This window comes from Lycium ferocissimum, chromosome 7, assembly GCF_029784015.1.
Source record: "Lycium ferocissimum isolate CSIRO_LF1 chromosome 7, AGI_CSIRO_Lferr_CH_V1, whole genome shotgun sequence".
Classification (NCBI taxonomy): domain Eukaryota; kingdom Viridiplantae; phylum Streptophyta; class Magnoliopsida; order Solanales; family Solanaceae; genus Lycium; species Lycium ferocissimum.
In genome coordinates, this window is record NC_081348.1 from 43,178,367 (window position 1) to 43,203,482 (window position 25,116).

Below are 25,116 nucleotides of genomic sequence, written 5' to 3' on the forward strand. Positions count from 1 at the left end.
TAATCACATAATTTCTTTCATTTTTAATTTCGTGTCTGAACATTTTTACGACGTAGTTCCTAGGCTGGCATTCACGTCTGACTATTCTTAGATTAAGTTCCAACTTAGTGCACAAACTACTTGTCATTAATATGACCAAAAAACATATATCTGGTATATATGTTCTCAAAATAAATAAAAAGGAATCTCCTTAATTATTTTTTTTTGGATTCAAGACACACAGATAGATATCTTTGTATTTATGCAATTGATCAATTTTTCGCCTGTTCTTGTGTTGAAGCAACTCATCAATCTCTATATTGAAGAGTCCAACATAACTTGATTATGTTAGTTGATATAAAACCCTTTTCTTCATTCAAACTACCAGTAAACAAATTGTTGCAAAGTAACAGCCTTCATTTTCAAATTCAAGTTGCCATCGGCTTTTATTGAATTTTCAACAATTATATCGCTCCATTTTAAGCTCTAAAAAATATATTTTTGTATCGATCACACTAACCTTGCCCCATTAATTACAACTTGCAAATAAACAACAGGAAGATAAAGATAAATTAATGTTGAGTAAGGCGGTATAGAGATCCCAAACTACAGTAGCTTGCAATATTATAATAGATTTTTTTCATGAAAAAGTGAAAAGGAATTGAGATGCTAATGTCACAGGGGAGATACCATTCAGATTCGGATTCACTGTGAATTTTTACAGTGATTATAAATTAATATACAATAGTATATAATTGAGTTCCTAATCAAATATAGTATATATTAATGAGTTTCCTAATACATATATAAATTTATATATAAATTTAAGTATACAGTAAATTTTTACTGTGAACTTATAAATTATACAGTAAATTCGCCCTCTATATCTTCTGTTTTAAAAAGGCAATAGTGTGGAAAACCTTATATCCAGCAACTAGCATCAAACTCTTTTAATCATAACCAATTTATTAGTCCCTCACAGACAATTATTAAAAGAGTAAACTTAGGGTTAGGGTGGAATTCACACGTAAGTACAAATGTTAATATACAATGAGGCTAAATATGACATAATCAAATGGAAGAATGGAATGAAAGCGACATATAATGATAATAAACGCTTTGGAACAGCGAGTGAAGTTGGACCATGTGCTATTGTCATTACTCAAGTGGATTAATGTACTTTTACATCCTTTTCGATGACGCATCAACCTTATTTTATGCATGTTAATTGGTATTTTTAATTGAATGTTTTACTATTTCAATGTTATCTCTAATATATAATGTCCATGCGACATTATTAGAGTGTTTATATGTAACTTTCACATAGGTAATTAAGTGTAGTACGAATAACTCATGGTTAAGCATGTGAATACCTATAGAAAAAAGCATAACAAAAAAGATTTTTCGTATGTCTTTTTCTATAAATAAATAAATAAATGTAGATCGTATGATGGAACAAATTCTTAGCAAAAGATAGGAATCATTTGCAAATTCAACAGGTTAATTATGACCCTTTAAATCTCTTCATTAACAAATAATTCTCGATGTGTATAACACTAAGTCAAAGGGATATTGAGATCTCATAGATTTATATCTGAATTAAGGTTAATCAAAAGAAAAACAGGTGAAGAACCGAACATTTTTTCTTCAGTTGTCATTTATTTTATTCACAAAGAACTTGATTGTGAACATTATAATATGAGAATTATATATTACCATAATGAGATGACTTTTTTTTTTTTTGGTTTATGTTTGGTTTACTGGACTAAACACGAAACATAATACTATGGGATAAAAAAAAAAATCCAAAACAAATCGTTTTAAAAAAGCGTAAAAATCTTTTAGCTTCCAGAGCAAAAATATAGGTAATTTGACTACCTAAATATAATTAAATAAGCAGGTGAAATTTGATCATATAACGGCAATAGGGAAAATATGAAAAAATAAGGTTAATTAACTGGATTTATTTAAGTGAGCGATTTTTTTTTGCTCTAAAAAAAAGGCTAAGTGAACTTTTTTTTTTAATCTGGAGGGAGTAATAACATGTATTTGACTATAAATGTGTTTTTTTCTTTAAAAAAAATTAACCTAAAATTCTAGAGATGTTTTGTTTTAAAGAAGAGCAAATGTGTCATTTGGTATTTTATCACGTTACTACTATTCCTTATCCCGATAACCAAATGATCCCTAAAGGTGTTAATATTGAAAAGAGAAAAAGAATGAAAAAAGTGAGCGAGGCATAGGGCGATAAACATGACAAAGAATATTATAATGTTATATTTCACGTTCATAAAGGATGGTTAGGTCGTAGCAAAACCAAAGACCAATACGAATTAATTTAGATGAGATCAGCAAATAGGGTGTATTCAACTAATTCAGATGTGTAATAATTGCAGGGGTTTGTGGGGGGTTGTAATTGGTGTTGCTTCCTCATTAGCGGCAGGTTGTGGGGCCCTGTTGTATGTCGTCAGCACCAATTTATACTTAATTGTACTAATTCTATTATTATTAGTAATTATCAATTAAAAAAGCACTAAGCTACGGTGACGAAAGCCCTCCGTTTGATTCAGAATCCAAAGAGGAATCCAGTAACCACACAAACGAGGCTACCACCCAAACACACTTCTATTATTATATTATAAACAAAGTTTAGTTAGAATAAGGACAAATTAAAAGAGTAGTGAGCTGAGGGGACCAGCTACATTTAAGGCCAACTCCAAATTAATTTTTTCATGGGATGCGGCGAAGTGCTATGTTAGTTGTGTTGAGGCTGCCCTTTTACAGATTAGAGAGTCGCCTTATAGAAACCCAAGATCTGTAGGGAATAATAAATGACCCTGCTAAAGATTTTTAAAAAAAGACATAAAGATTCCAATTGAAATATATCGTCATCATTCAGGATTCACAATGGCCCTAATTTCATATCTTTTTAAGGTTGACACTTGACTGTACTGGCCATTTTACAACTTCATATATGCAACCATGTTCCCATATCTTTAAAGTACACCTTCGAAATTCTTTAAAATTACTAGTACTAGTTTTAAAAACAGAAAAACAGAAAGCTTGAAAGAAAGATAATAGACCTCCCTGGCAGCCAATAATTGTTCTACGCGTCTTAAGTTCAACACAACCGATTGTTAAGATAAATCATTACTAGGGAAATTAATTAAGCTCTCCAAAGCATTAGATATGAGCAAATTGAGAGTGCAAGCTAATAAATAGCAGCCGATGTACTTGAAGAAAAAGAAAAGCAGTACTTATGATGTAGCAATTGGTGGTTGGTTGACAAAAGATCATTTGTTATACCAGCCAAATTGAGGGGCCAAGTTTAGTATAGAGTTACTCCAACTCTTGGGGATGGAGGGGTTCATAATAAAGCAATTAGCTCTTGTATTTGATCAGTTAAAAACGTAGATTAGTGTTTGGAGAAAACACTTTGATTGGTGTAGCTGTAGCCACAAAGAGTCATGTATTGGAAATTGGAGGTTAAAGAGGGGCAAGAACGGGGTGCCGCATAAACACACACACACAGAGTCAGTCCCTCAGAGATGGGAAAGGTGCCGCCTTTCTCGTAACACACTCCTGCCGCATATGTTTTTTTCTGTTTCCAATGCCTGAGAATTGAGATGAGCTTCTTAATTTTATTTCTTTCTAAAGTATCAAATATTTCTCATATTTTCATATGAATATGAGAAATTTCCTACAAGTTTACTAGGTGATGACTACAGTTTTATATAAGTGTGAGAATTTTGGTCGTGTCTGCTGATCAAGCAAAGTGCTTGCTGGTTGGGAACACGTCTCCCTAACTTCCCTTATACTATACATCAAGTAAAAGACCCTTTACGAACATTCCCCGAAATTTCACAATAACATTAGCCAAACACAACAATATTCAAAAATAAAAATGTAGTATATAGATCTCAGTAGCTGGCATCTGGATCCAGTACTCTATTAGAATCTTACTTTATCTTTAAATTAAGAGATGCAGCTGACAAAGTCAGTCTTCCATGAGCAAACTCCAATAGGTTGTTAGCAACTTAAGATAAGAGAGCAAATTACGTTTTTCTTATATATAGTTTACAGTTTTGTTTTTCCTTTTTCAATAGACATATAGTATATTGTAACTTTCCAAAAGATCGTGCGACTGGGGGACGTAATTGTAACTGTTGGGATGTATACTATTAATCATGTGTTTGGATATAGTATTTATTATAAAACAATTATTTATTTATTGTTTAATAAAGAATTAAATAGATCGTATCTTGAAAGATGCGTGTCTTACTTATATAATAGATGATTTAGTGTATAGAGTTTAGCTTATACACGGAAAATTAAATCGTCGGTTCTTATAAATATAAATTTATGTTCACAATCTAAGATGAAAATTGGACAAAGTCATTGGTATGATTGTAGCACAAGATTAATATAATGTATCTTCATTATGAGAACGGTATAGTTAAAATTTTGTCTTAGTACATTTTATGTATTGAACGGACCAAGTAGAGATAAGTGTTTTTGTACTGAATATATAAAACAAATTCTCTAGTTCATTAAATATTCTTATACTCTTAATCTTGATATAATTATTATGATCAATGTGATTTGTTCATTATTTTGATTTATTAAAAAGTACGATTCAATTGTGGGTCTATGTATTAATAAATTGGATATTGGCAAATTACCTTTGTGAAATAATAATTAGTTGATAGAATCCATGTCTCGACTTTGAGATTGATGATACCCTTTATGGATCTTTATAAGCCTCGTGTAAAACCTGTAGGTGGATTTCGTATCCGTCGCATGATGTAAGTTATGCGAAATATAAAGGATTCAATTAGTCAATGAATTAAATTGTCGGTAATTTAATTTAATTAATTATTATCATGTAATCTTAACATGGGGAGTTAAATAAGTTTTAATGTATGATTTTGAAATTGAACTGAGGAGTGCAGTTACGATTTTTTAGTGGAATAATTCTTAATTTATTATGGTAGGATTAATATTGAATTAATTCCATAATAGGAAGCCTCGTTAATTAAATTATGTGGTCATAAAGACCCAACAGGTTTTGGAAAAGGGTAAAAACCCTAAACCTGTAGTTATAAAATACGGGGTCTTATTCCATAAGGAGGCTGAGGGTTTTTAGAAGTTTCTTCAACTTTTATGAAAATTCGCCACAAATTTCGCAAATTTTGGTTAATCGGGTTACAATGACATGGAAGCAAGGATAGTTTACGTAGACGCTTTTCTTCGTGTTGAGTTCGATTTGGTACCAAGTGTCACGCTTGAAGATAAGTATCAATTTTATGTTTGATTAATATCTAGATTATGTGTTGTCTCTATTACATACAAGCTTACGATCATTATTTCTTATTGCGTATCTGTATTCCATCAGTAACAACTTAGTTTTAGTAATATACCTGATCTATACATATTCAACCCTCTTTGGGTGCATTTTATGACGCTTATCTTATAATATCTGATATCAACTCTCTTGTCCTACCAATGATATATAATTTTCTTATTTTTGTAAGCTAATCGTGATCGCATTATATTTCATCTTTTAGTTTCTAGTAAAAGATTGCAACTTAATTGTATGTACGGTAGAATTCGGGGTGAATGTTGGGGCCAAGTGAGAAAATACTTAGATGCACCGATGTTTTTATTAAACCGTGTAACTTTATTATAGTTAAATAAATTATAATTGTGAGAATGCACATGTTTAAGTGCATGTCATGCATTTTATTTATCTGGTGTAAATACCCTGTACGAGTAAGTATTTACCCAGCCAAATGAGTGTTTTTTTCTTCATAGAACCATGGAATAATAGGAATACATACTTGTTGATGGAAAAAAGGAAAAAAGGAGGAATACATGTTGGTCCTTAAGAAAAGAGTAGAATAGGTCCCAATCTCGTATACTACTTTGAAGTTGATATTTTATGGGTACAACTTAAAATGGACTACTACTACTACAACTATATATGACAGAAAAGGTATATACGAAATACTTCCTCTGTTCACTTTTACTTGTTCAATATTCTAAAAATAAATTTTCATTTTTACTCGTCAGTTTTAGCATATCAAGACAAGACAATTTATTTTTTCATGTTTTACCCATAGTATTAATTACTCACTTCAAATCATTTTTCAAATCCAATAAAAATATGAATCAATTAATATGGGTACATCGGTAAATTATGTACTCCATTTATTATTTTTTAAATAGCATGAAAAGTTTAAAGTGGACAAGTAAAAGTGAACGGAGGTAGTGGATATTAGTAAAGTGCAACTTTGTTATTAATAACGCAAACTGCAAAGTGCAAAGTGAATTTTTTTTAAGAGGAATGCAAAATAAACTTGTTAACTCAACCAGTTGGTTTCAGGTATTGTCCACAGAATCCCCTGGTCAATGGATTCTTTCTCCTTTTTCATTTCTCTTTTGAATAATGAATATATATGGATTCATTCCGCACCAAGCAGTTTAGAATCTTTTTCCAAGGGCTCCACCCCTAAAATGGAGGACTCCCTTCCTGCCCGCCATTCATTCTATTTAAATTTATACATTTTTTCTGTGCTTGCTTATTAATTCCTTTTTGTAGACGGAGTTTGGATAAAGATTATAAGCTTCACTTTAATGAAAGCAAAAATTATTATTATTTTGTTCCGGCGTCGAATACCCACATTGGAGCCCGATTATTTCGGACTTGTGCTGACGTAGTTTTCTGGTTTTAGGAAGGACGTTTTATTACTGAAAAATCTCTATTTTCCCACTAATTTCCCATTGAAAAATGTATAGTGGCTATTTCCCACTGAATGTTGGTGGGTAAAAACTAAATTGTAGTATTTTCACACAGAAAAGTTATGAAGTTTCCTAGCGTTTTAATGGAAACATGTCAATGCGTTTTAAATGGTGGTGGTTGGTGGGAATGAAAAATCATTTTATAAAGACAAATTTACGGCAAAACCCTCTATTTACAGTAGTTGTATTTACTTTGCAAGCAAAAAATTCGGAAAAACCGGTCAAATCACCTTATGAGTTTTAAGTTTATTTACGTGTTAAGTAAACATTAAATTCTTTTATGTTAAAATCATCCAAAACTCATAAGTTTAATATATGCATAAAACATTCTACACTGGTTTACCCCTAATGTATTTAGTAAACGTCAGAATATTCTTTCCAAAATAAAATTTCTAACTCTCTTTGTATTTTATTTTCGTCATTCGTCCCTTTTCACATTTTCGTTATTCGTTCCTTTTCATGTACAATTTGTAAATAACTTTACGAATACTTATGTTATCCTAATAAAAAAGTACACTTTTTTCCAAATCATTTATTATCAATTTCAGCACTTCTCTATTCAGATAAGTAAATATTTATTTATAATGCAGCTTCAGCACCTATATGCAGATATATTTAATCAACCAACTCAAACACACACTGACTCTCCTAAATAAGGAGGTGAAGTTATATAAATTCTTGAATTCTCTGATATATAAGCAAAACTTTTAGTGTAGGTTAAAATCCTGATATGACATTCTTGTATTGCGTATATTCGCTCATACTGTCACTGATTAAATAACATTTGCCAGGTGAGAGAAAGAAAATAATAGGAGATGACGTTTCCTATCAGTATTAGGTAAAGGACGGAAGCATCCAAAAAAAAAAAATTAAAAAGAAAACGATTTAAATAACAGCTTTAAACTATCTTGTCTTTTTTTCCTTCTATGACAAGGTTTTTTGTAGCGTCATCTTGTTCTCTCTTTTTTCAGAATCTTTAAAAGTTACTACAGCAGTAGAATCAACACCAACGGCAAGTACCATTTAGAATTGGAATATCAAAGGGGCCACGAAAATGAAATATATAGGAATGGAGGTAGAGTTAGAATTTTAATTTTATTAATTCTAAATTGTAGAACTGCGACTTTAGATATTAATAATTGTGTTTTAAATATAATATTTATATATATTTAATAAATTTCTTAACGTAAATATACTGTTTGATCAAAAGCTACGATGTTTGGCCGAATCCATATCCGGCTTTTAACTCCGCCATGTATATGAAGTGGAGGCGTAGAGCGCATTAAAGGTTATTTTCCTTTAAGCGAGTGTGCATCTTATTCTATTCTTAAAGTTAGCTAACGTCAGCTACTAAGCAGTTCATATAGGGGTGAGCACCTTTATTCATTTTCCACATAACTGTGTCCCATTTTCTTCTTTCTTGTAGTGCTCTATTCTCCTCTCCAGCCTACAAATTTTTGTGGATGTAATATAATGGGGTTCTCAATTCCAACAAATTAAACCAAAGCCACCCCTTTTCAGTTTTCACATATCTGTGAAGTGACTTTACCAAGTTCTTGTTTATGCTTTCTTTGTTCAGTTCATGAAATCCCATATAGCCAGCCAGACATGCCAGCTTAATTAAAGACTATATACCTCCCCTTTCAAGAATCTTTCTCAAAGTGAGTTGCTTTTTTCCTACTTTTGTTCTCTCTTTTCTCATTCCATGTAACTGCTGCTCTTTTCTTTCTTTTGATGTCGTTGAAATTAATGAGGACTCTCCAGGCATGTTGAGTAACTTTTTATATTAACTGCAGTGTGATTCTTTGTTGGCTTATAAGCTTTGCTTATTCTCTGTTAGCTTTTCTTTCCTGTCATTAGAGTAACTCCACAAAGTCTTATGACTTTGGATTTGGAACGTTTAGATCAACAACAAATATATATTCAACTTTTACTATTTCTGACCCTTAGATCCATAGTCCATCCCTCTTTTGTATCAAAGGTTGCAGCTTTATGTGTTGTTTGATAAGCATCTTGGGTATGTAGTGTAGTGTATAGACTGCTGATGCATGGAAATGTATGGCTAGTTTGTGCTCTGAAATACATATTGTGATTGCAGCTGCAAACGAAAACTTTAACTGATGATGTTTGTGGAACCCGGGCTGATTGGGTTTTGGAAGACCAAAGAAAGGAATCCTTCATGGAAGTTCCTCTTCTTGTTTTTCATATTTAGGCTCCTTTTGTGTTCTGGCTCGTGATGTGTTTGCCTCTTGGATGATTGTATTAGGCTTCTTCTTTATGGGATGGGAGATTGATCAGGCTATTTCAGTATGGAAGATGGTGCCTTTACGCTAAACGACATGTTCGCAAAGCTCTCTGACAACAACACTACTAGTACTGATTTTAGTGAATTCCTCTCCGACGGATTCTGGCTAGAGACTACTGATCAGGGATCCAACTTCTGTCAGCACCAGCCTGTTCCTTTTACTACTTCCTCTTTTCCTTCTCAGCCCCTTTTATTTTCTACCGTAGATACTAACGTCTTAGGCCATTCCATTCCAAGCACAAATCAAGTAACTTTGCAAGAAGAAACACAAAAAGATAAGACAGTTGACAATTTGTTTGCCCAAATGGATGAATTTTCTGCAGCTAGAAGAGAACACACAGAAACTTCCTCTCCTCCAGATTCTCCAGGCACTCAAATGAATAGGATGTTATGGATCGGACCAAACAGTCGCAGAAACCTAAATCCTACTTTATCAGTAAAAATGAGATTGGTGCAGGCCATTGAATACCTAAAAAATTCAACAAGGGATAAAGATGTCCTCATTCAGATATGGGTGCCTGTCAAGAGAGGAGGCAAACATGTACTTATTACTAATAATCAGCCATACTTCCTCAACCCAAACTCCCAGAGTCTATTTCAGTACAGATGTGTCTCCAAAAATTACCAATTTGCTGCTGAGAAGGATTCAAAGGAATTGGTTGGGATGCCTGGACGCGTGTTCTTGAAGAAGCTGCCAGAGTGGACTCCTGATGTTCGTTTCTTCAAACGGGAGGAGTATCCACGAGTTAATTATGCTCATCAGCATAATGTTAGGGGGTCCATTGCAGTTCCTGTTTTTGAAAGTGGGAGTGGAACTTGCTTGGGTGTTGTCGAGATTGTCACTACTACTCAGAAAACTAACTATCACCCCGAGATTGAAGATGTCTGCAAAGCTCTTGAGGTACTTCTTAATTGCTCATTTTGTCTTTAGTATGTCTTAAACTTAATGTCCTTTCTCAGAATAGTTAAGAGTAGCACTATTAGGTGAGACTCCATGGAGTCATTCGAGAGGGTATTGGGGGAGGAGGGCACTTCAGTTGGAATTAGTATATTCGAGGAAATCAACATGCTAAATGTCCAATTTCTTGAGTATTAGTATATCTGCAATATCTTTCAACTGTTTGTCATTTCTCCTTGGCCAAGACTGTGATAGAAGAAAATTAAATGCCATAATGGTTCTAGTGCCCGCAAATTTTAGCTCATCATCATTGAGGTTTCATGTGACACTTTTACTTGTAAAGGAACTGTAATAGTCAAACACTTCTTCGCTACTTTATCAGTATTCATCTGTTCTACTGATTGAGGGAAGAAATTAACCTTCTTTTGAGTTCCAAGAATAAATGGAAATCTTTTTACATTGTTGGTTTTTTAAAAGATGGTCCAGCAAAAAGGTTGAAAATAGTGATTGAAAAACGTCTCTTAATCATTTTACATAAGCATAGCGGGTTTTAAATAGCCAACTTAAAACAGAAAATCTGCATATTTTAAAATTCAAAAACCTAAAATATCTCAACTAATCTTATCTAATTAAATTTGAATTTAAACAAAGACTCCTCCTAAAGATAAACTACTTTTTGTTCCGATAAATCAGCGGTAACAACAGTGCCGGCTGAAGGGGTAGGCCACTAAGGCCTTTTCTTTCCATTTTCTAATAATAGTATGTGCATATATTGTCATTTTTTCTTTAGAGAAATGTTGAATACTATGTCATAGCATAGCAATTACAAAAACATATAAAAAAAGGCAAGAGAACTTTTGGAAAGTAATGTATTTATTGTCAAAAAAAATTGGGTAATAGAAATAACAAATTTAGATCCTTGTATACCTCTGAATATAAATCTTGTTAAGTCATTTACATTTGATAATGGAGTAAATGATTCAAATTATGTTTCTCCTTTTTATCGTCTTACAAGAAAAATTGTAGTCTTACTTTTTTCCCTTTCGTCCAAACAATACATTTTTGTGTGCAAGTGTGTATGTGTGAGGCTAAGTTACTCAGATTGAGGTGCGGGTGTCCGATACGGGTGCGGATCCAGATGTCGGAAATCTAAATTTTAAGATTCGGGGATACGGATCCAGTTATGGATATGGGTGCGGAGATTCGGCTAAAAAAATTTAAATATCTAAAAATAGAGTTATAAAACCTAAATTATGGAATATTATGTGGAAAACTTGAGGAAAAAATATTGATCAAGAGGAGAATCCCTGAAGGAGATAAAAGGAAACAGAGTGACATAGAAATTTTTATATATAAGGTATTCCATTTTCTTCAATGTCACCTTAGCTTTAGTTTTGATTAAAGAAATCGTTGAATACGTCGTAATTTCTACGTCGATTTTGGTCAAAGTATCCAATATCTGTTGACCAAATCGGGTACGGATCCCACACCCACACCCACACCCATGTCGTGTCGACACGGGTGCGGCACCGAAAGTGAAGAGTCCGAGTAACATAGGTGTGAGGGCGCATTTACACGATTTTTTTTAAAAAAAAAAAAAAAAAAACAATAAGGCCTAATAATATAGTTTGGCTTTAGGCCACCAAATTTGCTGAGCCGCCCCTGAGTAACAGAAGCAATTTTCAACATATATGTATGGAATCTGAAGATGTGTTGTTGAAGTAGGAAGTTCTATGTTTCTCTTTCTTCCCCGTGTTTTCGTTAAGTTACCAACAAAAGGGCCTCTAACATCTGCTACTCATTTTGAGCTACTACGATTCTCTGCTTTGAGAACGAACCATTTCCCTGTGATTTACAGAAGCTTTCTTTTTTGTCCTTGTAGGCTGTTAATCTAAGAAGTTCTGGTATCTCGAATCCTGCCAAAGTCAAGGTAGATCCTGAAATTAGTCATTCACTTTCTCATTAGGAGCTTCATATTCACTTTCTAATATCGTAGTTATGATTCTATCTCAGGACTGCAATGAGTCTTACCTAGCTGCCTTGGCGGAAATTCAATATATTTTGACATGTGTGTGCGATACACACAAGTTGCCGTTGGCTCAGACTTGGGCCCCATGCATACAACAAGGTAAAGGTGGGTGCCTGCAATCCGATGAGAACGAGAACTTTGCTTCTTGTGTTTCCACAGTTGACTCAGCTTGCTATGTGCCCGATCCACAAGTGGTGCCTTTTCATGCTGCATGTTCTGAACATCACTTGCTTAAAGGTGAAGGAGTTGCTGGTGGAGCATTCAATACAAACCAACCATGTTTTGCTACAGATATTACAGCCTTTAGCAAGGCAGAATACCCATTGTCACACGACGCCAGGATGTTTGGATTATGTTCTGCTGTAGCAATACGACTTCGAAGTATATACACAGGGTCGGCTGACTTTGTTTTGGAGTTTTTCCTGCCACTTGATTGCAAAAATACTGAAGACCAAAAACAAATGTTAAATTCACTATCTTCTGTTATACAACAAAGTTGCCGAAGCTTACGTGTTGTCACGGATCAGGAATTACAGGAGGAAAAAGAACTCCTACAACGTGAAAAGGTCGGCCTTGGATCTCATGAAGAAGAATCAAGAAAACCAGTTTCTCCTGCTGATCAAGATGCTTCTTCATGGCTTTCTGAAATGATGGATGCCCAAAGAAAGGGTAAAGGAGCTGCTGTTTCAGAACATGACAAGGATGAGCAAGAAGAAAATTTTAAGGTCACGGCAACCCCATGGGATTACACTCAGAGGGAGTCCATTCATGCATCTACATTCTCAGAGCCAAACCAGATACAGGAAAATTTTGGACCCAAAGGAGGTTCCTTAGATTTTTCTTCTGGTACAGGATCTCATTCCTCAGGTGCCAAGAGAGCAGGTGAAAGAAGACGGTCAAAAACCGAGAAGAGCATCAGTTTGCAGGTACTCAGGCAGTACTTTGCTGGGAGCCTGAAAGATGCTGCCAAAAGTATTGGAGGTAGGATACCTTGCCTAAACTATTATCTGGAGTCCCCCACTCAATACTGAAAGTTTTGAATTTTAAAAAAAATAAAGCATTGTTATTTCACAACACTGTACCGACTTTGTCTGTGATGACTATTGTGAATTTGGAACTTTAGAAATATGCAATATTCTGCCTTTCATGGCATTATGGTCCCGTTGCGCAACTGTTAAAATGATGCATTGGAAATGCATAGACATTTTCAGTTCTCAGGAAAAGTCCTGGAACTGCTTTTAGCTAAGATGAATCCATGGTCCAGAGTATTTTTTTCAGACCAATTTTTTGTATAATCTTGTTTAATCTCTATTTTCCAGTTTGGAATCTTTTGGACATGCTCATGGGATCCGTCTAGTTTTTCAGCTTTTGCAGAGTTATTATCTTGTGATATTTATTACTCCTGTCAGTTTTAGATTATTTCCATATTTGTTCTTCTTACAAGTTTGTGCACCCATACTAAAGGTAATGCATTTTTTTTTGGTTTATGAAGTCCTATACTTTACCTAAAAGTCTCGAATTTGGGTCTCCCCCCTCATTGTCTTGAGCACTATCATCTCTGCCATCTGATCTCATCATTGATTACTTATCGATTTCTTCCAACTTGCAGTTTGCCCTACAACTTTGAAAAGGATATGCAGGCAACATGGAATCACCAGGTGGCCTTCTCGCAAGATCAAGAAAGTTGGCCATTCGTTACAGAAACTTCAACTTGTGATAGATTCAGTCCATGGTGCGGAGGGTGCAATTAAACTCAGTTCTTTCTACACCAACTTCCCAGAACTTAGCTCTCCGAATAATCCAGGGACTAGCAACTTCTCTGCTTCTAAGTACGATGATTATCCGCAGCAAGTAAATACTCAACCTGATGTCAGCCCCGTGACCACCACTTCCAAGTCAACTTCTTCATCTGGCAGTCATAACTCCAGCTCAAGTTTGTTCTGTTCCACTGGTTCAAAGCATTTATACCCTTTTACAAATGTCTTTTCCACCACAACGGAGGAACATCCTGGAGGAATGCTAAAGAGAGCGCATACAGAAGAAGAATTGCATGACATAGGTCAAGAAGAAACCAAGCTTCTCGTCAGATCACAAAGTCAAAAGATTCAAAGCAATCATAATTCTTTGGAACCTCTGTATCCTTTGCCAACGAGTAATAATCAGGTTTTTCGGGATTCAGGTATATTTAAAGTAAAAGCAATTTTTGGGAAGGAAAAGATCCGTTTCAGCCTGCCATCACACTGGGGTTTTGGAGATGTTCAGCACGAGGTCCTGAGGCGTTTCAATGTAGAAGATGTTGGAAAAATCGACCTAAAATATTTGGATGATGACGACGAATGGGTGCTTCTGACATGTGATGCTGATCTTGAGGAATGTATAGATATACATAAATTATCTAAAAGGAGAACAATTAAAGTCTCCCTCCACCATACTTACCATCCCAATCTTGGAAGTTCATTTGGGAGCAGTGGTCCAGCCTAAGCTACATTTGCTGGTCAGGTTTATTTGATACGAAGCTAGCAGCTTGCGGAGGATCTTGGCAGTGGCATGTAAGTAGAAAGAACGGCTTGTTTCACTTTCTTTCTTAGTGTTAATGATTGATGCATACAAAAGGTGGGGATGGCAGATCAATGGTCAATGTGCCACCATATGTCCCCTATATGCAGTTATTTGACATTCGTGTTGATTGCACACTGCATACCCATTGTATCAATTTTTTTTTTACTCAATGGGAATGTAATATAGAAAATACAACTAATTAATTAAGCATCAAGTGATATGGACGTTCAGTTATGCTGATTGTGCACATTGACATGGTTCTCTTTGTGGGAGAGGAGGAATTGTCTTCCGTAGTCATTTCACATTCTCCAGCTACAAAGTATACAGCATTAAATGTTTTGGGTGATGAAACCAATTATATACCCTCTACCCCTTCCACATTATTTTGCTTTTCAGTGACCACTTTTTGGTGTCTAAGTATGTACTTTATCTAAGTTCTAATCCTATGTAGTTATTGCATTTAGTTCCAGGGGCCTAGAAAAACTGATTTAATAGTTATGTATCTTTCTGATTTTACGAAAAAGAAATTACGAGGAATTGAGTTTTAGAGTGGTTTTTTGCTCTGACAGAAAAGATCGGCAAGCTGCTTTTAGGACATAATATTATGATGGTTCGATTAGTTAATTTTTATAAGACTACTTCGTTATAACAACAAAATCAATTGCTTCTACTTACAAGTTACACCTAAGACATCTCGGTGATATGAGGTAACATCACTTGATAAATGTTGCAACCTCGTCTCCCTCCTAGCTGCTAGCAATTATACTATTGTCTTGGCAAAACTTAGACCAATTGTCTTCGTAACTTGCTGGATTGTATAGAGAATCCGAGCATGTAACTTTTTCAAGAAAATGAACACAATTTTGGAACTATCAAAAAAGAAAAGAAAATATTGAACTCTAGTGACCATGTTCATCTCTCATTTTCAATTGTCTTGTGCATTAGCCTTTTGATGAATCACCTCATACGCGTCCAGGTCATATATCTTCCCCTCTTTGTCACCTCCAAGCAGCCATTGAGCCCCTTTTAACCTATCATGAAATATAACTCCCAAGCCAATGCAAGTTACTACCATTAGATTGGCAAAAGGTTCCCTCACACGTGCCCCCTAACCCCACAAGATTTACGGGTAGGCAAAAGAGGCATATAATGGCTCTAAGACATCATGGCCCCAATACGAAACCTACAAATCCCAAACCTCATCCCTCAGCGTCCACTATGACAAATGGAGGATTCCTTTCCTCATTCTGGGATTCTGCCCTCCTTTCTTTCGAGAAGCTTCCACCGCAACTATCTAGAGTTTCAGCTCCCAATTTTGCGGCTTCCTAGCAGCAGAAGAAAGATAGCTCTTTAGCTGTGGAAAGGTGTCGCCTTTACTTGAAAAGAAAAGAATCCCCTATCCGCAGGTTATGTCAATTTTCATGCATGAATGCAGTTGCTGAATGGCAAACTGCAATTCATCAGACAAAGAGTGGTGTTTATCTCCTGCAAGAAACCTGCAGCCCTTGCCATTTACATGCACTAAGCTATAGCCAGCTATAACCTTGACACCTTCCTCCTCAGCCAGCATTCTCATGTTAGTGGCATCAACCCATGAATGACCTGATGCATACATATTTGATGCAAGCAGATAGCCAGCTGAGCTTGATGGCTCGAGTTCAAGTACTTGAGGGAGGGCACTGGCACCAAACTCATAGTTTTCATAGTTCCTACAAGCACTCAGGAGCGCTCCCCATGCACTTGCACCAGGCTTTAGTTCAACACGTAGCTTCCCTATCAAATTCATCGCACTATCAACCTTTCCGGCCCGAGCTAACAAATCTACAAGGCAAGAGTAATGTTCTAAGCCAGGTTCAACTTCATGATCCCAAATCAACTCCTCAAAAAGAGCGAGCCCTTCTTCTACCAGTCCCCCATGACTACAAGCGGATAAAAGAGACAGTGCAGTTACTTGGTTTGGCCTCAGACCACACATTTTCATCTCAGCAAGTAGGGCTAGAGCTTCATTTGGGAAGCCATTCATACCATACGCTGCGATAATGGCACTCCAGGTCACGACATTCTTGTGTGGAATCCGGTCAAACACTTTTCTGGAAGATCCAATAGAACCACATTTTGAGTACATATCTAAGATTGCAGTTCCAACTACCACATCATATGCTAATCCTCTTCGAATAGCAATGCCATGAGCCCACCTTGATCTTTTCAGATCTGCAGAAAGAGAGCAAGCTTCAAGAAGATTTAGCATGGTAACGGCATTGGGCCGTTCAGTGGTGTAACTCATCTCCCAGAAAACAGCAATTGCTTCATCAGGCATGCCACAGTGTGTGAAGCCGGCGATCATGGTGCTCCAAGTTACTGCATCTCGTGTTTTCATATTACTAAATTGACTCCATGCATAAGTTATGAGATTGCAACTTGCATATGCATCGATCAAAGAGTTTGTAACCAACTCATTCAACTCAAAACCTCGCCGGAGCATGCTAGAATGGATTAACTTGCATTGATAAGGGTCCAGGAAGGACTTACATAACTGAAGCATATTGACCAGAGTCACCTCATCAGAATCAACTCCAGCCTTCCGCATCGATTCAAATAAAGCAAGGGCCTCAGAGTGCTTCTCATTCTGCACAAGTCCAGACAACAAAGAGTTCCAGGACACAACATTCTTCTCATTAATTTCCCGAAAAACTCTCAATGAAGAATCAATGTCGTTGCATTTAGAATACAAGTCGATCAGAGAGTTCTGTACAAACAAATCACAACCCAGACCTCTTGTGATGACAAATCCGTGAATTGACTCGCCCATTCTAATGGCCCTCAATTTGCTGCAGGCTTTGAGTACACTTACCACCGATTGCCCGTCTGGTGTTATTCCAAAATCAATCATCCTTTGGAAAAACTCGAGAGCAACAGTCATTTCCTCGGCACTTTGGGCATAGCCAGCAACCATGACACTCCAAGAAATAACGTCTCTGTGAGGCATTTCATCAAAAAGGTTGTGGGCAAGCTGCATTCCAAATTCAGCATAGAAGTTGAGGAGCGAGTTTTGGATGGAAGTTATACTTGAATAGCCAGCACGAATGATAGAAGCATGAATCGTCTGTCCAACTTCAAAATCTCTAAGATTGCGACAAGTCTGAATGACAAGCACTAAGGTGGAGATGTTGGGTTCAAAACCTGCGGCCCAAGCTTGAGAAAAGAACCATAATCCGTGCCGAGAAGAAGCAGCTCGCTCTAAGTGTCCATGGATGATTACATTCCAGGAAACTGAATCTTTGTGGTCCATGTGGTTAAAAACAACAAGGGCAGAACCCAAATCTCCAGATTTAGCATACAAGTCCATCATAGAATTATTGACGGAAGTGAAAGCAAGGAATCCCTGCTTAATGAGAGAGGCATGGATAGAGTTGCCGTACTGCGTGGTGGAGAGGTTTAAACATGCTCTGACAAGGACGGGGAAAACTGTATGGTCTGTCAACTCAACTCCGGTCTTCTTTAGTTCACGGTAGTGGAGAAGAACATCTTGGGATTTGCCAAGACACAGTAATTCTCTTAACCTAGTAGTAGAGTTCCAAGGGACACGCATTTAGTTAGACAGAGGGGGGTTGATTTGAGGGTCCTCTCTTCCAATTCCAAATACAAAATGCAATATCATCAATGAAGTCCATATTTTACTATTAATGGTGTATAGTTTTCATGTACTTGGAAAATGCTTTGGGAAATAAGTAGTTAATGTTAAAGGTAAAACAGGAAAAATAAAATTGTTTTTCTTGTGATATTCTAAAGTGGATAAGTAAAAGTGTAAAATTTATTTTTAGTATAGTGGACAAATAAAAGTGAACGGAGGGAGTATACTACAACAGGTAACAACCATCCGAACAAGCTGTTATTAGACCGAATGGTTTAAATCACTTTTCATCCAAAATTTGAGGGTCTGTTAAGCTTCCCACTCAGGAATGTCTGTCAACGTGCACAATATGCATGATCCTTCTCAAGTTATAGCCATTAATTTGTTAGCTACGGAAAAACAAGTGCGCCCATCTGCAGCTATACAACATCATTTGGGTACTCTGTTCCTTGCTTATGCTCTCCCAAATTTTCTTGATACAGGAAAACTTCAAGAGTGACAAAAGTAAAGCCTTTTTCCTTTTTCCTATTGAGCTAGGAGTAAGAGAAACCGATTACAAGTAAAACTGCCTTGCGAAAACATGAATTTACTACTCACTGATGTTGCAAAGTTGAAGGTATGAATCATTGAACATTACATATCTAGACCAATACGATTTGTACTTGGAAATTGCAAGATCCAACCATGGTTTGTAATTTCCATTGTAGTGAACAACCGCCCCATTTCGTATTGCTGTTTTGTTCAGGGCAGGATCATAGCCAAGACCCAAGACATGCCAGCTCCGATCCAAAGGATAAGTCAAGTTATAGAAAGTTATCAACCCTGGAGGTAAGGTGCCAAGTTTCCAAAGTGTTCTATCTTCATTCTGCAATGGAAATAACAGTCAGCTGAAAGACTACACAAGGGTGAAGAATTTTACAAAAAAGGAAATGATTGTTCTCCTCTTAAAAAATTACTCCTGAATATCAAATGCATAACTCCCTCTGTCCCAATTTATGTGATACACTTTCCTTTTTAGTCCGTCCCAAAAAGAATGATACATTTCCTTATTTGGCAACAATTTAACTTTAAACTTTACCTTCTACGCTTAACGAGATGATTTATAACCACACAAATATCTTTGGCTTGTTTTAGACCGCAAGATTCAAAAGTCTTCCTTTATTTCTTAAACTCCGTGCTGAGTCAAACTATATCACATAAATTGGGACGGAGGGAGTACAACTTTTTGCAAGAGGGAAGCTTGCTATGGAAGAGCGACTCTTTAAGACTTGCCCTTTCCATGTTCAGAAGCAATTTTGGAAGAAAATCAACTAAATTTCCTCACTTCTGAAATCAAGAGGTCAATGGAATAGATGCATTCTAGACATGGCAGATTCTAGAGCAGGGTCTATAGACATGGTAGATCATAAAAAGAGTTTGCAAAATGCCTTTTAGTAGGCAACAATTCATTTTTCTAGAAGATTGCAATAAAGCTCAAAGGGAAATGAGCAATCATGCAAAGGGTATGCTTCTTTTCCTTTACGGAGTGAGGAGACCCTGGGAATAACAAGGGCTTTAACCTAATATGAATATACAATATGATGTTTTTCCAGAATTAGAAAGAGAGTTTGAAAATTATAGGTAAATAAGTGATAAATAGATAAGCTACATGGTCTGGGTGACAAATTGGTTTAGCTCGTATCATTAATGTACCATTTCATCACCTCTACTCAAAACCTATAGAAGTCATTATACTGCCCAGGAGACATCATTGATCTCATACAGCCTTCTTTTCTTCCATTCTATATTGTTATCCTCCTTCTAATTTCCCATTACTCTATTATCTGGGACCCACCATCATTCTGAAGGCTACAGTGCTACACAATGAATTTGCACAAAGTCAAATTCTATCTCCACTTCTGAACCCACTTACTCAAATGTAGTGAAACTTCAACTAGTATCTTAATAATCATGCCTGAGACACCAATACCGGGAGGTGGGGAGTATATTTCCCGGCTAATTATGGCAGTTTAGTTTGAGCCCATAACATCTATCTACCCTCAAGCAAATGATGGTACATACAACAAAAACTCAAGGTTTCAGTCCGATCAGTCTTCCAAATATACTTCCACTTAATTCTTTGTTTTTCATGATCACTAAGCACATTGATTTTCAATAGTAGTTTCATAGTTCAGATTTTTTATGTGCAGCACTTTCACCTCATTTGACCATCCAAAGCAGCAGCAGAAGAATCTCTAATTATATAATGGAATATCTAGTTTAGTGCAGTACTGTCTTAATTTTCTAGTTTTGTAGGAGAAATGGTTTTGTAGTTCTTATACAAACTTGTTTCTAGTTTGATGTTCTTTTTATAAGAGATCTTCATTTGTAAGTGGCCATAAGAGATCATTTCCTTGGAAGCTCTTAAACTCATGAAAACCTATATTAAATTGGAGGAGATCGGTTTGATGGCCCGTTACAAATGTTCTTTTAGCTACATGGCCCTTTCATAACACAAGACATCGGCAAATAAAACACAAGAGATCTTTGTGGGGTCAGTTTCTTCTATTCAAATTGTAATTGGTCATAGGAGATCATTTCCTCGTAAAATTGTGCTGAGTTCATTGACATGGAAAACAAATGAATAAAAAATTGTAAAACATTCATGATGATAATATAAAAGAACTCAGCTAATTGTGACTAGAAGCACCAACTAAAGAATATATAACAATAACTTACCATTTCTTGCCAATGATGATATATTCCTGTAATGTTGCGCCTCCTCCACTCCTTCAAATCAAAGACATTCATGCCAAAAGCCCAGCCACAGGCATTTGGATCAAAATTTTCAGATATCTTCGGGTTAGAGAAGTTAAGATATTTATCAAATCTATGGAAGCTTTCTTTGCATGTCTCCACGGCACCATTGACCATCCCTTGTAGGTTGACAGACCAAAGAAGTGTCAGATCCTTTTGAACTACAATATCATCATCCAGAAATAAGATTTTCTCCAGCTTTGGATATACTTCAGGAAGGTAAAACCTAAGATGATTCAGCATTGACAAATACTTTGGGTTCCTATATTTAAGATTGTCAGTGCCAGATGTAAGGGAATTCGACTGATGTGCCTTGAAATAATACTCTATCATTCTAGCAGATTCAAGCTGACGTAGTACAGGGCAGTAAGAGGAATTAAGCCATGTAAAGTCATCGACATTCTCAACATTAATTGTTGCACCAGCAGGAGGATTGACAAGGAACCACATTCTCATAGCTGGGAAGTTCAACTTATCTGTCACTATATGGAAAACGTGCTTTTCAGGCTCCTTTGCATGCAGTATAGTAGAGTTCACAACAACAGAAGTGGCAAGTACATTATCAGAAAATATTGCATAGTGGAATAGAGAAGGATCTTCAAGTTTTTCCTTGTTCGGAAATTCTCTCTCTTCATATCGACGCAGAAAGAAGTCTGTCGTGAGAAGCAAAGGAAGACAATGCAAAGGCCTGGGAACTGTTTTAGCAGCCAGCTGTATCAAGAATGCACTCCTTTTCTTCAGCAAATTTAGACCAGTTTCGGCTGATTGAAGCATGACTCTTAGTTTCCTTGCTAGTGTCATGCAATCGTATAGCTGATCCTTCGCATCAGCTAGAACATGGCCCATATCCTTTGCTCGGTCAAGTGCACTGTAGATAAACCCAATTTAAAGACAAAACCTAACATCTAAACTTCATTAACGAAAAGTTGAAAGCACCAACCTTGGTTGAAGTCCAGCATCAGAAGTGGCTTCTCCAATTGCAAGCTGGCTTTCTCTAGAATGTTTCATCAAAGAATCATACAGAGAATCTTCATTCTTAGCTTTTGCAATGGTAGCATAAGCTTTTGCCATGATTATTTGGTCACGCATAAGTTTAAGGGTAGAGTCAGAATTAGGGTTTTCATATTCTTTCCTCCATATATTGTATTTACCCTTGCTAGATGTGTCAAGTTCTTTAGCCCGCTCAATAGCAGCGTCTTGAATTTGGTTTTCAATTTCCTTATCTTGTTGGATCAGCTCTGCAGACCGTTGTTCCCTTCTTTCGTTTCTTAGCCTCTGAAGCACCAGGAAATATCTGTCAATCCAATGACTGAAAAAGAACATGCATGACAAATGTAGAGATATAAGAATTTGCTACCTGGCGCTTGAGTTTGATTGGATGCAGCTCAGATGCTAACTTATGCTCCACCATGACTCCATACTGATTTTCGTTGCCGTTAGAGTGCTCAACAGTGCTGTCAAACTTATCCGGTTTCTGAGACTTCCCTTCCACTTCCTGTGAACAAGCAGTAACAAAAAGTTGCAGTCTACATCAACAAATTCAAAACTACTGTATCCTCATCATTTCCAAGTGTTGTGTCCATTTAATATCAGCAAGTAGAGGAATCGTGGAAGTTTGAGAACTGGTGGGTAAACACACACCTTGGCACTCTTTTTTTGATCACCATCCTCATTACTAGGATACCTCCATACCCATGAAGTTGACAAGTCCTTGGAGTTTATGCTCCTAGTTCTAACAGCACCATTAGCATCAGTATATGTTACAAGGATGTCAATATTCTGCATCAAGAGCAGAAGGCCATCATGATATGGTACATAAAGATTAAAAGTAAATAAATCTAAAGGACAAAAGAATTTTCTAGTCATCATTATACTGTTATCCTAAATCAAAAACCAGTAGATTACTTTCTCATCAGGACGAGCAGCACTCATTCGCACATGTTCCTGCAAAGAAATATCAGAGTTTATGCCATATGAAGGCAAATGGAATGCAAAAATAGAAGACAATTTTTGATAGAGGCAAAAGTCTTAAGAGACATATATAATGGCTTTCAAATCAACTAAATAAACTATCATTATTCAACATTCAAGTAACCATATTGAGAGCCAATTGCACAATTTTCTGGTCCCTTTTCCTGGCATTATATTAACATTTCATACAAGTACAATCTTAGAAAATTTAAGCTATGTCAAAAGAGAAAGAAAGAGATAACTCCGATTAAAAGATACATAAATAAAAGGGATAATTTCCTAATTCCGGGGATTTCCAATTGTTATGATACAATATTTGATAGTATAATACTTTAAATGTTTGTTTTGACTTTGAAGGACAAGATAATATTAAGAATATTGTATACATTATTATTTTGAATTTCAACACATCCAGTTAAGTGCAAGAAAATGAAAGATGGACGAGAAGTATATGATGAGAATCAGCAGATAGTGATGTTTGAATTCTGTGTCAAAAAGTCGATAATATCATTGGACAGCAGTTTGCCAGGAAACAAGCCCGATAGGGCTGTTGAAGAGCAACCGAAACAAAAGGAATGTACCTTTGTATTAATGCATTGTGGACAATCATATGAGGGGAAAAGACCTTTCCGCTCTCCCTGACTGGAAATAGGAGGAAGACAAGTTAAAGGTAAGGAGTAAGTAAAAAAAGGGTATAGTGAAGAGTGATCTTACAGTGATGATCCATTTGACAATTCTGCTCCGGCAAGTGCAACCTGAGATGAGCGCTCATTATGTATTGAAGCAAGTATGATGATAGTATTCAAAGAGTCAGATCTATTTACCAGGAAGAAAATGAGCAAAGTGAAGGATTGAGCCTCCATCGGGGGATCAAATCAATTACGCCCTTATTCTCTTTTTCTGCCGCTCATCCACAAATATCTTTGTCATGACGCCAACCAATTCCCCCTTTCCAACAACAATAATAATATTCGATTCTGGTCCTCCCCCTTATTAATTTCCCAATTTTAGGTTGGTAAAAGGTTAATACTACAACTTATCTAATTTAATCACGTAAAAAGAACTCTACGTCCAAACACATGCAATACTGATACTACAACTCTATGGATAAAATGCAATACTGATGGGGCTTCTAGAGGAAATCCAGGTAGAAGTTCTTGGGGTTTTTGTCTCAGAAATACAAGTGGAGATTTGGTGTTTGCTCAGTCTCATGAGATGAGGGATGGCAACTACACAAATACCCAGGCGGAAGCAGAAGCTATAATGCAGGCACTAAAGTACATGGAGAGGATGAATATTCAGCAAATGATAGTAGAAACTGATTCTATGATCATGAAAAATGTCATGGAAAGGAAGTGGCAAGTTCCTTGGCAAATCATAAATGTCATGGAGGAAATTTGGAGGATCATGGGTGAAAGAACTGTGGTGGTTAATCATATATTCAGAGAGGGGAATAAACTTGCAGATTTCCTTGCAAATCTAGCTCTGGACAGAGGTGATTATACTGCTAACAGCTTTCAGGAAATGGAGACATGGGGAAGAAAGCTCATAAACAGTGACAAGAGTAATATACCCTACCTAAGGGTGAGGAATTGTCGAAGATGATGGAGTGGAGGGGAGATGAAAGGATCCAATGGGCAGAGATAGGAAGCAAGGGAATCAAACAACTTAGGGACCAAAATTCTCAAATTCCTTGGAAGAAGAGAATGGAGATCCCTTTTCTCACTAACATAGGTGTTTCATGTGCAGGTACAGGTACTCTAGTCATGGTGTATTTACTAAAAAATAGAAAATACACCATGATAAGGCTGAACAAATGTGCAGAGGAAAATACAGACAACAATACCACAGAGCAACGACACACAGTTCACAAGCAGGAGCAGATCGAAGAGGCGTCTAGAAATGTATACCAGACACGCAAACACAAACCACAGAGCTGCGGAGAAAGTCAGAGATCATGAATTCACCACAAGATTAGAAGCAATGAAGGCGCATCAACAAACAACACATAACATCGGAGCAGATTTCTAAGCAATTTCAAATAAAAATCGAAGTTGCGGAGAAAGTCAGAAAGTCCGAACTCACCACAAAATTGGAAACAATGACGACACATCAACAAACAACACACCATATTAGATCAGATTCGG

At 36.3% G+C, this 25,116-nt stretch overlaps 3 protein-coding genes across 5 annotated transcripts; 1 reads left to right on the forward strand and 2 right to left on the reverse strand.

Moving 5' to 3' along the window:
• The first annotated feature begins 8,107 nt into the window (after positions 1-8,107).
• Positions 8,108-14,805, forward strand: LOC132065226 (protein NLP2). 2 transcript variants are annotated; one of them, XM_059458510.1, is made up of 5 exons: positions 8,108-8,441; positions 8,879-9,986; positions 11,866-11,913; positions 11,997-12,993; positions 13,622-14,805. In XM_059458510.1, the coding sequence occupies exons 2-5, from the start codon at positions 9,090-9,092 to the stop codon at positions 14,491-14,493; spliced, it is 2,814 nt and encodes a 937-aa protein (XP_059314493.1). In that variant the 5' UTR covers positions 8,108-8,441; positions 8,879-9,089; the 3' UTR covers positions 14,494-14,805. The 2 variants fall into 2 exon arrangements, with proteins under 2 accessions (XP_059314493.1, XP_059314494.1); XM_059458511.1 differs by having other exon boundaries at positions 9,047-9,986.
• Positions 14,806-15,138: 333 nt separating this feature from the next.
• Positions 15,139-18,299, reverse strand: LOC132065228 (pentatricopeptide repeat-containing protein At2g17210). The gene has a single exon (XM_059458512.1). The coding sequence runs from the start codon at positions 18,158-18,160 to the stop codon at positions 15,968-15,970; it is 2,193 nt and encodes a 730-aa protein (XP_059314495.1). The 5' UTR covers positions 18,161-18,299; the 3' UTR covers positions 15,139-15,967.
• Positions 18,300-18,647: 348 nt separating this feature from the next.
• LOC132065229 (probable galacturonosyltransferase 3) lies at positions 18,648-23,873 on the reverse strand. Of its 2 annotated transcripts, none has more exons than XM_059458514.1 (9): positions 23,794-23,873; positions 23,684-23,724; positions 23,562-23,611; positions 22,904-22,944; positions 22,640-22,777; positions 22,356-22,493; positions 21,939-22,273; positions 20,921-21,866; positions 18,648-19,067 (listed from the first exon to the last, which is right to left on the reverse strand). In XM_059458514.1, exons 1-9 carry the CDS (start codon positions 23,830-23,832, stop codon positions 18,792-18,794), a joined length of 2,004 nt encoding a protein of 667 aa, XP_059314497.1. In that variant the 5' UTR covers positions 23,833-23,873; the 3' UTR covers positions 18,648-18,791. The 2 variants fall into 2 exon arrangements, with proteins under 2 accessions (XP_059314497.1, XP_059314496.1); XM_059458513.1 differs by having other exon boundaries at positions 22,904-22,942; positions 23,551-23,611.
• Positions 23,874-25,116: the final 1,243 nt, after the last annotated feature.

Coding starts and splice junctions, on each gene's coding strand:
- LOC132065226 (XM_059458510.1), top strand. CDS start 9,090: ATGGAAGATGGTGCCTTTACGCTAAACGACATGTTCGCAAAGCTCTCT. Junction 11,914..11,996: donor CGAATCCTGCCAAAGTCAAG/GTAGATCCTGAA, acceptor ATTCTATCTCAG/GACTGCAATGAGTCTTACCT. Junction 12,994..13,621: donor TGCTGCCAAAAGTATTGGAG/GTAGGATACCTT, acceptor TCCAACTTGCAG/TTTGCCCTACAACTTTGAAA.
- LOC132065228 (XM_059458512.1), bottom strand. CDS start 18,160: ATGCGTGTCCCTTGGAACTCTACTACTAGGTTAAGAGAATTACTGTGT.
- LOC132065229 (XM_059458513.1), bottom strand. CDS start 23,832: ATGGAGGCTCAATCCTTCACTTTGCTCATTTTCTTCCTG. Junction 22,943..23,550: donor CACAATGCATTAATACAAAG/GTACATTCCTTT, acceptor ATTTCTTTGCAG/GAACATGTGCGAATGAGTGC. Junction 19,068..20,920: donor ATCATCATTGGCAAGAAATG/GTAAGTTATTGT, acceptor TTTCCATTGCAG/AATGAAGATAGAACACTTTG.